Raw genomic sequence first — 14,771 nt, 5'->3', positions numbered from 1 at the left:
TGCTAGAGAGTCCGTGTGTATAATTGTATCGCAACGCGGCGCTGGCCTCGAGGAAGAAACGAAGTAGAACGGGCCGGACGGGCCGAATGCAAATTAGAACCATCTGCTCCGATCCGGCGGCTGGCCGGCCGGCGTATTTCTGCGCAGCCCTCGTGTTTGCTGGCAGTAGCCAGCCCTATCGTTCGTCCTTCGGTCCCGGTCCGTTGCGGTGTATGCAAATTCCAATCCGATTTTTTCGTTTTGTCTCATGCTTCACATCACTTACCCTGGTGTTTTTGGGGCCGGTTTTCCTGTTTCCACCATTATGCCCTTAAGAAAACGGGGCGCGCCCATGCTCCGGCCGGCGCAGGGACCGGTCAAGCCGGACGGACCGACACATAGTGGGCCATTTTGGTGAGCTGCGGACCGCCCCGAAGTGGCCAAAGTAATGAGATGTTATCAGCGAATGATGATAATGACGTGCGGAAAGCGGTAGCGGTCTACACGCCCCTTGTCTGTGTTTTCACTGGTTCCCCTCGGGGGGGCAAACATAGTGGCAATTACTCGTCCGATTGGTAACCAGCCCTGTGCCACCCCAGGGAAGAAACTTTCCATCCGTGCCCAGCATACTTTGCGCTCCTTTTTGGTGTTGAAGCCGACACACGCATTATTCATGCACCAACATTTGTCACTTTCCGGCTCGGTCGCAACCGAATGGGATTAACCGAACCGGAATTGAAAGGAACGAGGGCCACTAATGCACCACGCAGGACAACAATCACACACAGAGCTGTTGCAGCCGGATGAGGGAAAAGAGCAATTACTTGACGCAGCAACGGATTTGGCTGCCATTTTCTTGCGCTGAACAGGAGGTTTCTGCCGGCACAATTGGTCGGTGTAAGTGTTTGTTGTGCTCCGTGCGGTCCGGATCCCGGTTCCCATCGCAGTTTTCGATGTGGCCTCAAACCGGTAAACCATCCAGGCAAGCCGATGGATGGATTAGCCATGGTTTCGTTTCGTTTTCATCGCAATGACGGTTGAACAACGGGACGGACCAAACGAAAGTGTGCGGCGTCTCTCCGGCTCTCCCTGACGGAATCTGGCTCTCTTTATGGTGTGCCATAAAATATGGCGCACAGTACGGCCGCGGCCTCGCACACAGCATTCCGCGATAATGAAGTGAATCATTGGAAAATGTTTATTGAGCGAAGCTCCAGTGTATTGCGCCGCGCAGTACACGATGGTATTGCGAGTCGGTAGTCGAAGAAGATTAAAGCTACGCGAAATGGGCAATTTGAATTGTTGATTGGATATTTTATTGGACAAGCCGAGGCTGTGCCTGTTAATAGCCCGGGCGGTCAGCTGGTGGGTCAGCTGCGTCACGATGAGCACTTTCTATAATTGTTCCTTTCCGGTGGTCGAATAGCAACTTTCAATGGCATTTGCATAAAACTGTGTCAAGCTTGCGCTTTGCTACGGGGCTTCGATTTCGCCAAAGCAAAAAGTAGGTTAACGGTTAGGAGCTTGGAGGTCTTCTGACGGAACCCTCACTACCAGGCTGTTCAATAAGGTTTGCGCTTCGATAAGAAGCACATTTTTATAGTTTGAAATACACTTTATTATTCAGTATGGTCTTCCTAAGCTCCCTACACTTGTTCCAACGAGATTCCAATTTATGAATTTCATCCCTGAACCTGAGAGGGCTACAAAATACGCTTCCCCAACTGTTATGACTTCGTTATTTGATGAAAAACGCTTTCCACACAGAATCTTTTTAGGTCTAGAAACAGATTGAAGTCCCTAGCGGCCAAATCTAGTGAATATGGGTGGATGTTCTAACAATCCGTAGTTTAATTCATGGATTTTTGCCATTTTCAAAATGCTCTTGTAATTGTCCTGAAGAAAAAGAACTTTTTTGTCTTCTGCAAACCAGGTCTTTTTCCACGAATTTTCTCCTTCAGCTAGTCCGAAAGGTTACAATAATATTCAGAATTTATTGTTTTAACAGTTTGCAAGTGATCCACAAACAAAGTTCATTTCGCATCCTTAAAAAATGATGCTAAACTTTCTTGGCCGATTGCCCAGCACTCTTTAGGCTCTCGTTTTGATTCAGGATCACAGTGATAGACCCAAGTGATGAATCGACGCACAAAACCCACTTTATCCTTTCGAAAACGCTCCAAATGGTGCCGAGAAAGTTGCTTCAGTCAACTCAGTGCCGTCCAATGAGATGACTAGGGCCTCTACTAAATCTCTTTCAGTAACTCGACAACTTTCCAATACTATATTCTGTATTTTTTTATGTCCTTGACGTGGATCGTCTGCAAGGCTTGTACGACAACGTTTAAATTCACCAATCCAGTTTTTTTTTATCTTAGAAGATCAGACCGGGCCGTATTTATAATCTATCTTTCTTCAGTACTATTTGAAGACAAAACTTGAAACTTCATATGAAGAATGTACCAACATGATGAAAAATAGGTATTAGTACTGGTAACCAAGGTAACCAAGGTAAAATAGGTAACCAAGTATTCCATTATTGTTACGGCCAAGCAGAACACTTTTATACCTCTTATCTTGTCCACAGACGCAACGGGCTGGCCAGTCCAAACATCACACCTTCCCGAGATGACTTTGAACTACAATCGATGAAAGGTGCATCGCGCGTCCCGCAGACCCGTGTCGCTATAAATTTTAACGGCCAGACATCGATTAGAACAGCAAATTGCTAGTCCCGAGAAAGGTGGTTCCACTGTTATCCCTCGTCAGCGGCCTTCGACACGGCCCGCGATCCAAGCGGCTTGCCTAGCGAATGACCGTTTCGGCCCTACTTTCAATTAAACCGGCCACCGGGGAGACCATTTTAGCTTCGGAACAGTTCGTTGGCGGGTGCTAACAGCTGTTGACGGGCTTTCCAGCCGGCCGGCTGGCAACACCCTCACCATTTGCACCAAAAAGGAGGAAAAATAGTTTAACTTTCAAACAATGAACTAAAACGAAAGCCCCTGGAACTACCTGATGACATCGACGGACACCGGGCAGCATATGCGTGGGATTGCCGCAGATCAAACAGGTCCGGGCAAACACGGCCAGAGCAGTGTTTGTACAACGCCTTTTCGTTGAACAAAAATTGACTTTTGATTCCCGACAACGGTGTGAGGGCCGAGGCCCGGCAATGTACTCTATGGGCACCTCGGCCGGCCTCGGCCGACGGCTCCCTGTTTCCTGGAACCGCCGCACCGTGGCGCGATGATGACAAATGTGAACAGATTGTTTTACGGCCCCGGCCGTGTAACATCAAACGGCGCACAACGGTTGATGCCGCCGACAAACGGGGTCGTGTCGTGTTAGCATCATCATCACCGTTGTTTGCAGGACGCGCCCGCGAGAAGGTGCGTCGAGGTTTCCGAGATAACGCACCTACTATCGTCGTGGGCAACGTCAAGAAAATCCCCTCGGTCTCGATTGGTCCAGCAATTTGCTTAATTTTGCCACAAGCACCGCAGCGGATTGCGCGAGAGATGGCCAATGGCGGTTCTCCCACAATTAAAGCGCAATCAGCAGCAACCGTGGCAGCCACCGAGTTCAGGAAGCACTCGGGCCACTAAACGCCAGTGGCCAGTGGCAGTTCGTGGCGTTCCGGAATCACGGAAATCACCCATCAGAAGCTGACCGTCTCGCTGACGTCGCATCGCGTGACGCTGGGTCGCAAGGATCACGCCGATCATCACGATTCGAGGCCGAGCCGAGTCGGTTCGCACCGCAATTAATTAGTGCCGCCCGCCCGTTTGACACTTTGACACTTCACGAACCGACCGACCGACCGAACGAACTCACGTCACTAACCTTTCGTAGGGCGCCCGTGCAGGGTTAAATCGATATCCTCGCACTAGAAACGGGCGCGTGGCTCTAATGACAGGTCCCCGGTCCGCCGCACCGGTGCGGACCCTTTTTGGGGGGCCTTTGAGGTGAGGGCCCCACGGGCCCCCCCAGTCTCGCCCGGGGCTGGGTGATCGCGTGACAACGCCAAACCATTAGGGGGCGATAATTGTTATAATAAAACTGCTATTTAACACTCATAATGACAAGCTAAAACGCTCCACTCCCCGCCTCGCCCCGGATCCTCGCTAGGCCCGCGGAGTGTGTGTGGTCAAGATGGGGACGATAGTGTGTGCCGCAAATGAGCCTTAATTATGGGCATGTCATGGGCGTCGTGCATGCCGTTCGGGCGTTTAATCTAACTCTTTATTTTTATTCCCATGTTTTTTTTTCTGCTTGCTTTTTCTCCGCCGTTGTTGTCTCCGCCACAAACGGATGAGCTGGCCGGGTGGTCCCGGCGGTAGTGTGAAATTTACTCCAATGACACATCACATTTTCACATTAACTTGTGCCACGGCCCACTCGGAATGGGGGGAAGGAGCATATTGCCCACTACCAGATTAAGCTCGAAACAATCGCGATTGAATGGGTGCGAACGATCCTCCGAGCGAGCGAGCGAGTGGTGCCGATCTTGATGGCCGGGTCGCACTCATGCCATTTACGGTTAAGACGCGCCCCCCGAACACGATCGTTAGTAGGATCATTAACACGCAATAGCTAATTATTACAATAAACAACCGCGAACGCGATGTGTGTGCGTGCGATTGTTTGTTAGTAAAAATTGCGTTAAATTTTACAGGCCAAACGGCGAATCATTAATCATTTGGTGCCGCATTGGACAGGCCAGTAAACGGCACCATCTTGTGATTAGCAAAATGGCCCCGGCGGTCAATGAATGTCTTAATTACAACGGAGATTTAAATTGTTTTCCTTCGCTTAACAATCGATTAGCATAATTTATCATACCCGGCGCACGCGGCGCGGCCAATCGATCATGCGACTAATCAGCGGCAACAGGAAGCAAATCGTAAACCGTGATCCCAATTACCTGTAGAATTCCGACCTCCGATTTCCTTATTAATTGAAACAAAAGCTACGACCAACTCCGGCAGCAAACGGGAACAAAATGGGCTCGCGTTCGGCGATCGTAAAATAGTAGAGCAAAGCCGACCCGATCGGTTAAGAGGAAGACGACGCCAACAAACATCAAGGGACCGGCCCGGCCCGTTTCGGTGACTTTATGGCTTGATCGCTGGATCGCTCCTTTCTGGTTCCCCTTTTTTTGGGGGGCCTCACTTTTGCTCTGATTTATGAAAATTCGCGTCCATTTTCCGCGCGGCCGCGATTGATGAATTCATTACCTCGACTGGCTGACACAAATGATGCTCATCATCGAGGCATCCTGTTTTTTTTGTTGCTACGGATTTGACTTTTGATTTACTGAGCTCAGGGATCTTGGGTTGTTTTTTTTTCTGAGAGAGGACTTTGGTCCGCAGTTTGCGTGTTTGGTGCTGGGGACGCCCTCGGGGGACGGATCGGATCGGGACGTGACGGATTGATGGGTCGCGTCGATAAAATCATTTCGGGCATGCAACAACGCTCATCACGGAAGCCACGGGAAAGCCCGCCGGGCGATCGATCGCAAACGGCGGAAGGCGCCCAAATCCCTTTCCGTGAGACAGCGCGCGATTAGCGCGATCCTGATCCCTGGGATCCCTGGGCTCCCGGGGTCCTTCGAAAGGCCGTGAACGTAATTTTCGGGCCACCAGAACACGGTTCCCCAAATCTTTCGGGCGACTTTCGAACGCAGGAGATCCCGGGAGGGAGAAATTAAGATCAAATCACCACCACACAAGCTGTAATTAATTGCTCATTAGAAGCGCTGCGATTGAAGGAAGTGCCGCAGACCGTGCGCCGGGCGCAGACCGCAGACTGGAGAAAGAGCTTCTTCTTCTGGTAGCCCGGCCTTCATCGTTAACGTCCGCGCATCTTGCTCGCTTCCCTTCGAGGACGATGGGATGGAGAACAGTTTCTGGGGGTTGTCTGGAGCCCCGTATCTGTGTCTGTCGAGTCCTGCCGCAACCTTCGAAGCTTTCGAAGCGAAAACGGAACAGCAAATGTATCACATTTTAACACATCTCGGCAGGGCAGCCTCGGCAGGGCGGCCACGATGCCGGCTGATGGCCGATGATGGTATTTAGGAAAACACATCACTTCACAGCCCCGGCCCGGTTTAACGACTCGCCGCGTCTTCTTGGCCGTGGGCCGACCCATAGCGTTCGCCCGGCCCAGGGAGTTTGCCGAAAGAAATTGCCCGCCGGCGCCACGGTGCGGCGCGAGATTCTCACCAAAGCATTAACCGAACATGAAGCTGCCCATGCTTTTGGGGTCTTCACCTGTTTAAGCTCACGCAGGGAAGGCAAGATTTATTTAGGGACTCACCGGTTAGTAAGTGACATTTGTCCTTTGGTAACCGATCGCTTTATAGTGCGTCCATTCGATAGACTCTCTGCAGAGCCGTGTCCCAAATTGAAACAGCGTAAATTGCTATCTGAACATCATCAACCACCAGCAGATACGTTCGAGTTCAAGTATTCAAGGAATGCGAAGCCGAACTGATCGCAAATCAAATAACTTCCCACCAACACGCGGGAGGACGGACTTCTAGTGGACGACCCGATGGCCACGGGAAAAATTGTTTTCAATGAAGCAAATTAATATAATAAACACGTTTAACGTTCCGCCGTTCCTGGGCCACGCCAAGATGATGATGGTCACCGTATCCTTGCGCCCATCCCTGTATCCTGCTGGCTCCAGCGACGCAGACGCAGCCGATCACGGAGCGAGGCTGATCGCTGCTGCTGCTGATGATCCTCCCGCGCCCGAATCTTCAGCCAGCCAGCCGGGATCCCGTCATCGTCGTCGCCGATGGTAACCTTTAATTAGTGTTAATTTTTTGGGTCATTTTTAGAATCGAAAATTATCAAACCGTCCGTCCGGGTTGTTAGAGAAGCGGCGGCGGAGTTAGGGACGGCATAAACCGTCCCAAAAACCGGGCTGGGTCATTGGAGGCGGTCGGTCGGCCCCGTGGCGGAAGGCGGCAGGAAATCTCGGCGACCGCGGCGGCCGAGAACGGTCATTTTTCATCGCGGACTTCGCGCCGAGACCGGGGCCGTACTGCCGTTTTTGGGTTAGGGATGCCGGGTCCCGCCATTATCTGCAGGTCGAATTCCGCCGCCATCGTCCGTGGAGGGCGTGAGTAGCCGCGGAGGTTGAGCGTTCACCGTTCAAGATCAAGGCGTAATCATGCAGAAGCCGAGGGGTCCCGCAGCAGCAGGAGCAGCAGCTATTCGGGCTATGTTTTGTTTTTGTTTTGCTGCCAACCCCGGATAATGATACGGTTCAGTTCGGTTCGGTCGGCTTGGCTGCCGGTCCCCCTCTCCCCCGCTCCCTGATTGACTTCGCTCGCGCTACTCTGGGAGTCCGCGCACACGTTGGTCCAATATGGAAATCATACCATCGCGTCCCGCTCGCGGCGGCCCGGGGCGTGGGAATTTATGCTGTTTCGCTCCGCGCCGCCCCCAAACGGTCCGCGTCCGCCGAGATAAGCGGATTCGGTGGGAACTTTTCCCGCCGACCCATCCCACTGGCCGGCCGGGCCGGACACGGCGGCGCGATCATTGGCGGTCGGCGCGCCCCGGAATGCGCGACCCGCGCGATGATTGACCGGGAGTGCAGTGCGGGTCCGTAATGGGCCCTGCTGACTCGAGGAACCCAAAACAGAAAATGGTGCCGATATTCTAATGATTGCATTCCGGCCACAGACACACAAGCGCGCGCGCGTACGATCGAAATTGCAGAAAAACAGTCCACGCATTATCGAACCTTACTTCCAGTCTAATAACGTAACCAAGCTTACCTTGTTCGGTGCTCGACAACGTGGTCGATGCGATCCTCGAATCGATCGATCGGCCGATCGTGCCATAAAAATTCACCAAAAAGCGCCAAAGCCATCTGGTGATGCCGTCAAAACAAACTTCCACATTTGTGAGCCGCGAGTGTTAATTAAGAATCATTTTCTACGCTCAACCTATCATTAGATTCGCCGGGTTCCGAGGGTCCATAGCTCATTTACCTTCTGTTTGCCCTAAATCCATTTCCGCGACTAAAAAAACGGCCACGATGCCCCACGTGCGCGATCCCAACATTTCACTGGAAATAGATTCCTCGCCCCTTTATTTTTTGGCCACTTCAGGAATCGTCAAGACTATCGACCTAGCTTTCCAGGAGGAGGTTCCGTCTCCCCCCGTGTTAGCAATGTCCCTCCAGGAAGAAAAGAGCCGTACATCATGGACATCGGACACGGCAAGAAAAGGGTTCTGCTCCACGTCAGAAAGTTAATTAAAAAGCCCCCAAAACGAACTTCGGTTTCTAGGAAAAAGTCCCGCACACATACGCGCGGAGCCCTAGCCAAAAAGCCGGCCGGCATCGAGTCCTTGGCACACACTTTCACGGGCCGCACTCCCCGGGATGGATGTTAATTTATTGGCCACGCTGTACCCAATAGCTGTCCGTGTGTGTGGTGCTTTCTTCGATTCACTGATCGCGGATCGGAACAAAAAAAAGCCGCGGAACACTTTCCCACACCGTAACTAATCACGTAATTAAGGCAAATTGGCAAATCTTCAACCGACCGACGGCCGATCGGCGAATCCCTTCCCACCGGATAGCCGGCCGGCTAATTTTCCACAACCAAGCCGCACGATCAACGCTCACACCTGACAGGATAATCTCGGCCGGATGGCCAAACTGTACCGGGCACCGACACCCGGAGACACCGCCAATCGCTATCGCTTTGATTGTGCGATGCGATGTCTTTGATTTGGTCCTTTGGCCGGATGGCCGTCTGGCCGTCAGCCCACGCTGATGTGGAGAGTTGAAGCAAAATGGTGGCAATCGTGGCAGGGCGACGAATCGACAAATTAAATCATGCCGATGCGAACTAAAGAGATTTCGAACGATTACTAAGGCATTACGTTCGCGCGGAGTGATCACTACACGAAGCTTTAAACCGAAGTCTCCCCGGTGTTGAGTCCGAGTCCGAGCATCTTTCGAGTTCGCAGAAACCAAACAGCAAACTGTAACTTGTTTTGGTTATTCAAAACAGCTAATCTAACATGTTGGCCTATAATATGTTGCCCTCAAACGCTAAACGCTGTCCACAAGATCCAAGAACGCAGCGCCCGGTGTGAGCAATTTTCGTATCACATAATCACAGCCGGGTTGGCTTTCAAATTATCATTAATTGGCAGACTCGCATTGGCTGCATTCTGCGCGCGCTCCGGAATCATAGTTATCACGTCAGAAAGAAATGTCCGGGTCCGAGAGAAATGGACGGTGGCGAGGAGCGTTCTCCGGTGGTGCTGTGCTCCGTTGGTCGTGTTTTATGCCGCGCCGTGAGCGTACCGCAGAACGGATAATAAATTTAATTAGCCAGAATTTAGGAAAACCATCGAAACGATCAGCATGTTTTAGGCGGGCCACGGTTCCACGGCTACGTATTTCCGAATTGCACCCGATCGCTCGTCGCGCGGAACCGCTTGATTGATAGCGTCTAGGTTCGCTCGAGAGCGAGGGCCTGGACTCGGGTCCGGGACCAATTGCCAAATCGCGCGCGCAACAGATTGAAGGATCTCGACGGCGCGCCACGATGGCTGGGGCTTTAATTCGCCACTGGCACAAGATTGGCAGTTTGGCAGCATTCCAGTCCCGGCCGCAGTCGCCCATTTCGGGGTCCACTTTCTGGGAAATCAATCAGATTCGCGGACCACATCGGTCCGGATCGTGCGCCGGGGCCGAAAACGGTTCGCCGCTTCTTCGGGCCGCGGTCAATTGTGATTAATGTGATTGAAATTGAAGTGCCCGTGGTGGAACGTGGAGCTCGGAATTCGGCTCGGAAAAATAAATCAAACGCAACGCAACGCGCGACAGCCAAATCACCAGGCACAGGTGCCACTCTATGGCGCAGCAGCAGTGGACCCGAATTGGAGCGATCTGGGAACGCATCCTCACGGTGAAGGGGAAAAAGGATCAACGGGATTAAGCCTGTTGGTAATCTATCTAAACAACCGAACCACTCCAGATACTCCCGAAACAGTCGTAATGCTTCACTTTCCATCCGGAAGATGATCGCCTCACTGATCTGTCTGCCATCAATTCTGCCAACCCGAAACTGCAGCAGTGGCACACTAATTACACCCAAACCACCATGGGACCGGGTCTGGGTCCCCGGCACTCCTGGGCAGGCGATTAAAATTATAGGTTTCACTTTAAGGGGCACCCGAAACCCCGAACTTGCCTTGCCGTTTTTGCCCTTCGTTATTCGTAGACCGATCCGTAGCGCGTAGCTTTTCCGGTTCGATCTCACTTCCGTTCCCGGACTGTTTCATAATTGGTCCCGGGGCCCGAAATCTGTTCGAAAATTATTAAAATCAATATCATCGAACCGGCTGCGGCGTAATGAGCACATCATTCAACCGGCCCCGACGACCCCGGCCAGGGTTCAGGAAGCAACCATTCACTGTGCGTGTCATGCGACCGTTCGGGGCACTGATTCCCGGCCAACTCCGGCCAACAGATGACGAACGCGGAACGCGGACTGTCAGCGCTGCTCGGGATAATCGCCATCAAACCCGTAATTAAAATGTTTAAAACCCAACCCGCGGCCCAAGGAGATCCGTCCGAGTTTACCGAGGAACCGTGACGGTAAAAGACAGGAGAATGACATGGCTTCGTCTAGTACATCAACGGATTCGGTGTTTTTTATGTGTGTCGCACACCCAACAGCATCTTGATCCCAGGATCTTGAAATCCGTTTGGGAAGGATCCTCATATCTGTGCTCCGACTGATGCTTCGAAGCACAACGAAATTGTTCCGAATACCAACAGCACGTGTTGCGTTACATTATCAGTCCAAAAGCCTGGCCCCAATTTATAGGGCCCCGTAGCATCGCTGACCTTCGAGCCCCACATTGGTGTGTTCGCTTCGCAATCCGGTCCCTCCGATTATCAGCTCGCAGTTGACCGCATCGAGTGACCGCTACCGTTCCGGCGTGCTTCTGTCAACAACAATTTACGCCACTTTAGAGTGGGTAGTGCGAGCGAGAGGCGCCACTTTCGTTATCAACACTCAACCGTCGTCCAGAGGCGATGATGTTGCTTTCACTCTGGTTCGGTTCAATAAAACAAAGTAGCATCAGTGGGGCTTGTTACGCCACCGGATCCACAATCTGATGTTTCTGAGTTACCGGGCGATTACGGTGTTCGATGGTACACCATCTGTCTGTCGCCCGGTAGTCGATCGATTAGTTTGCCGTCGAGCGATTCGTCGCTATTGCGCGCACCCCAGAACAGATGACAGATGAGATGTCAAGACGATGAGATGAAGTGACATTACTTTTCGCACGTCACAAGCTTCCGGTGGAGAGCTTACGCAAAAGCCTACTACGCCCAGCAAGCGCCCCAGCTAGGACTGCCGAAAGCTGACGGTTAGGAAGCGATGTTAGCCAACAGGAAGTTTGCCCATTTCAGGACAAACATTATTTTATTATGTTTTATCACATTTTTAAAGAAATTTCGCAGATTTAAACACACACTTACCGTTGTCAAAGTAATCAAAATATAGTAAAGCAAAGAGATTGTATTGAAGATTTTCTATTTATCATTTGGATCGGAGTCTCGTCAATAATTTACGCTTCGTTACGCTGCCGTTCCTTACAGTCTAGGGTCTAGTCTAATCAATAGCTAATAGTGAATGTACAGAACATTTAACCTTTTGTACATCAATTTTCCTACGCCTATACTACATTAGTTTGTTGGCTAACTGATAATGATGATGACGATGATGGTAGAGCTTTGCTAGTAAAGTGGTTCACTACATCAATCAATCGGGACAGAATGTGATTGGCTAGAGTTCCGTACTCGCCGCGAGTTTGAGATCTGCAAAAAATACTTCTGGTCTGTGGTGTCTTGTGGTTCGGTCTGGTGTCTGGCATTCTGGGAGCGTCTGACTGGCTATGACTGGCGTAACGGTGATTTGGTGATGAGGACACAGAGGATTCGCTTCGGTCCTGCCTTTCTCTCGCTCTCGCTCTCTCTCTCTCTGCCTGGGGTCCTTGCAATAATTAGTATAACTCAAATAAAAACAAATATCAGTCTTGGTAAAACACAAACGCTTCCCCGGTTTGCCACACGTTTGCCAGTCCCAGTTTGCCGGCAAAATGGGGACACAAGGTGCGCGAGCGGGTGGGTCGCCGAAAGTGCGTAGGGTGAAATGGAAGGACGGTTAAACCACACGCTAACCGCTACATACCACCCCTAGCACCGCGACCCTTCTCGCCCTCTCTCAGTTCGCAGGGGTCACTCTTCCTTTCTCTTTCTTGCTCTCTCTCTCTCTTTGGTTTCCCTGCTCAATTAGCTTCGGTTGCTTTCTTGCCCTTCGCCTTCATTGTTCGCCGATTGTTTTATGGTAAATTACATGTTTGGTTCGATTATGGCCCCGTGTGTGCTCCGACACCCTATCGCCCTCCCTCTCTCCCACCTGTCTCTCTCTATACTGGATGGCCCTCAGCAGCAGGTCCTAGTTTAACTCGTAGTGGAATGTGGATTCACGTTGGATTCCTTGGACCCACCCGGAACGCTGAGCCTGGCGCTGGACTGGACGATAAGGAACATCAACACCCTGTGGGCCACCCCGGCTCTCCCTCACTCCTCCTTTCCTCTCCCTCTCTTTATCGCTGCATGATTTCAGCGATCGAGAAGCCGAGCGATCGTTTCGGGGCGGCGACCTTGTCCACTTCCGGACACGAGCCAGGCGCGGTCGTCCCGGTTGATGTTCCCGACGAAGTCACGGTGGTGGTGGCGAAGGAACGCCTAGGTGGCGTATGATGGAGGGAGCCGGCGGGATCGAGTAGCAGCATCTGGCGCACGTCCATCCTCTCGTCAAGGTCGAGCCCGTCCTCCCCGTCGTCCTCCAGCTCCAGTTCCTCCTCTTCCTCCTCCTCGTACCCATCCGCTTCCTCCTCGTCATCAAAATCCTCATCGACGATGATGTCCTTCTCTTCTTCGGCCACCGACGAGCTAGACGACTTTTGCGACAGATCCAGGGCGGGACCCAGCGACACCAGGGGCACCCCGTCGTACCCAACCGGGGCCGGGCCCACCGTCCCCCCGGCTCCCTCCTGCGGTGCGTGGCTCTGCATGTGCGTCTTCAGGTTCGCGCGCTGATTGAACGTCCGATTGCAGACGCTGCACTTGTGCGGGGCTTCCTCCAGGTGCGTCACCTTGTGGACGGCCAGGGTACGCGACTGGCAGAAGCCTTTGCCGCAGTCGGAACACTTGAACGGTTTCTCCTTCGAGTGGATGTACCGGTGATCGCGCAGATGGTCCTGTCGCCGGAACGCTTTGCCGCAAATGTCACACGAATATGGCCGCTCGTCGGTGTGGGTGCGCTCGTGGATCAGCAGGTTGTAGGACTTGGTGAACTGCCGATTGCAGTACTTGCAGATGAACTGCTTCTTTGGCCTGCTGCTGCCCGAGCTGCCCGAGCCGCCACCGCCACCGCCATGGTGGCCTGGCAACTTCATACCGGACGCCCCCATCGGCCGGCCAAGCAGCGGGTACGGATGGTGGTGGTGGTGTTGCGCATGGTGGTGGTGCGCAGGATGGTGCGCCGGCAACGCCGACTGCGGGTGGAGCCGCTGCTGGTAGAGGGCGGCATTGCGAATCCAGTGCTGCATGAGGGCCGCGTGCGGATGAGCGTACGCCCCCGGCAGTCCCGAGGCGGAAGCTGCGGCAGCGGCGGCGGCTGCGGCGGCGGCGGCGGCCGCCGCCGGATGGTAACCGGTTTGCTGCAGATGCTGTTGCCACAAGCGTTGCTGTTGTTGCTGTTGCTGTTGTTGCTGCTGCTGGTAGAGGAATGCGGCCTCGATGGGATTCGGCCCCGACGGCGAAGTCACGACCGGCTGCGATTGGGGGGCCTGTGGCACGAAAGCGCTCGCCATGTCCTGCTGTGGCTGGTGGTGGTGTTGGTGGGGGACAAACTGTTGCTGCTGACGCTGCTGTGGCTGCGACGACTGCTGCATGGTGACGCTCGTCCGCGAACGCTCCATCTCGTACTGATACGGATGGTACGCGACGGAATGGTGGACCGGCGGCCGTGACGCAGGGACCGGTGGTGGGGTCGTGCGGATGATCGGCACACACCCGTGCACACCCGCGTCCTCGGTCGGGGTGTGCGGCGGGGTCAGAATGGGGGACACCGTTCCGGCGCGCGGTTCCTGCTTGACGTTGGCAAGCGTGAACTCGGACGCAAAATCTAATCAAAGCGAAGAGGCGATAAGAGAGAGACAGACGAGGGTTGAACATTAGACTCGAGTGTTCCGTGTTCCACAGGGCGCGCGCAAAAGATTGTTTTTCGCCTTAAAAATCCTCATCCTCCAAAACGAAAGGCCTCAACTCACCTGGCGACGATCGGCAGTGAAGCTCCTCGATGCTGATCTCACTGCACGACGACAACGAAGACGACGCTGCTACTGCTACTGCTGCTGAGGCGCTGATCGATTTTAAAGACATTTTACCGACGCCACCGGTGTGTAGTGCGAAACTACAGCCCTTTGCGTTTTTGTTTAATTCCACTCTTCCAGGTTTTGGCTAATGTTTTGCTCACTTCACTGACGTTTCGGTGGCCATTCGCTACTTTGTTTGTCACGGAACAGATTGTCTTTCGGGCTGATAGTAGCCACAACCACTCACTGACTGATCGTCTCACACACGCTCACCAACGCTCACCAATGTTTATTCACTTGTCAGAAATAAAACCAAAAATAAAGAGGCTAATGAAGCGATCCTCTTTG

The 14,771-nt window shown here is 52.9% G+C and overlaps 1 protein-coding gene across 1 annotated transcript; it reads right to left on the bottom strand.

The window, feature by feature from the left end:
• Positions 1-12,647: 12,647 nt before the first annotated feature.
• On the bottom strand, positions 12,648-14,490 carry LOC128270993 (Krueppel homolog 1). Its single transcript, XM_053008423.1, has 2 exons — positions 14,379-14,490; positions 12,648-14,233 (listed from the first exon to the last, which is right to left on the bottom strand). The coding sequence occupies exons 1-2, from the start codon at positions 14,488-14,490 to the stop codon at positions 12,648-12,650; spliced, it is 1,698 nt and encodes a 565-aa protein (XP_052864383.1).
• Between the last annotated feature and the right edge of the window lie 281 nt (positions 14,491-14,771).

The sequence above is a fragment of the Anopheles cruzii genome, chromosome 3 (genome assembly GCF_943734635.1).
Source record: "Anopheles cruzii chromosome 3, idAnoCruzAS_RS32_06, whole genome shotgun sequence".
NCBI lineage: Eukaryota > Metazoa > Arthropoda > Insecta > Diptera > Culicidae > Anopheles > Anopheles cruzii.
This window is presented reverse-complemented; position numbering and strand designations above follow the sequence as displayed.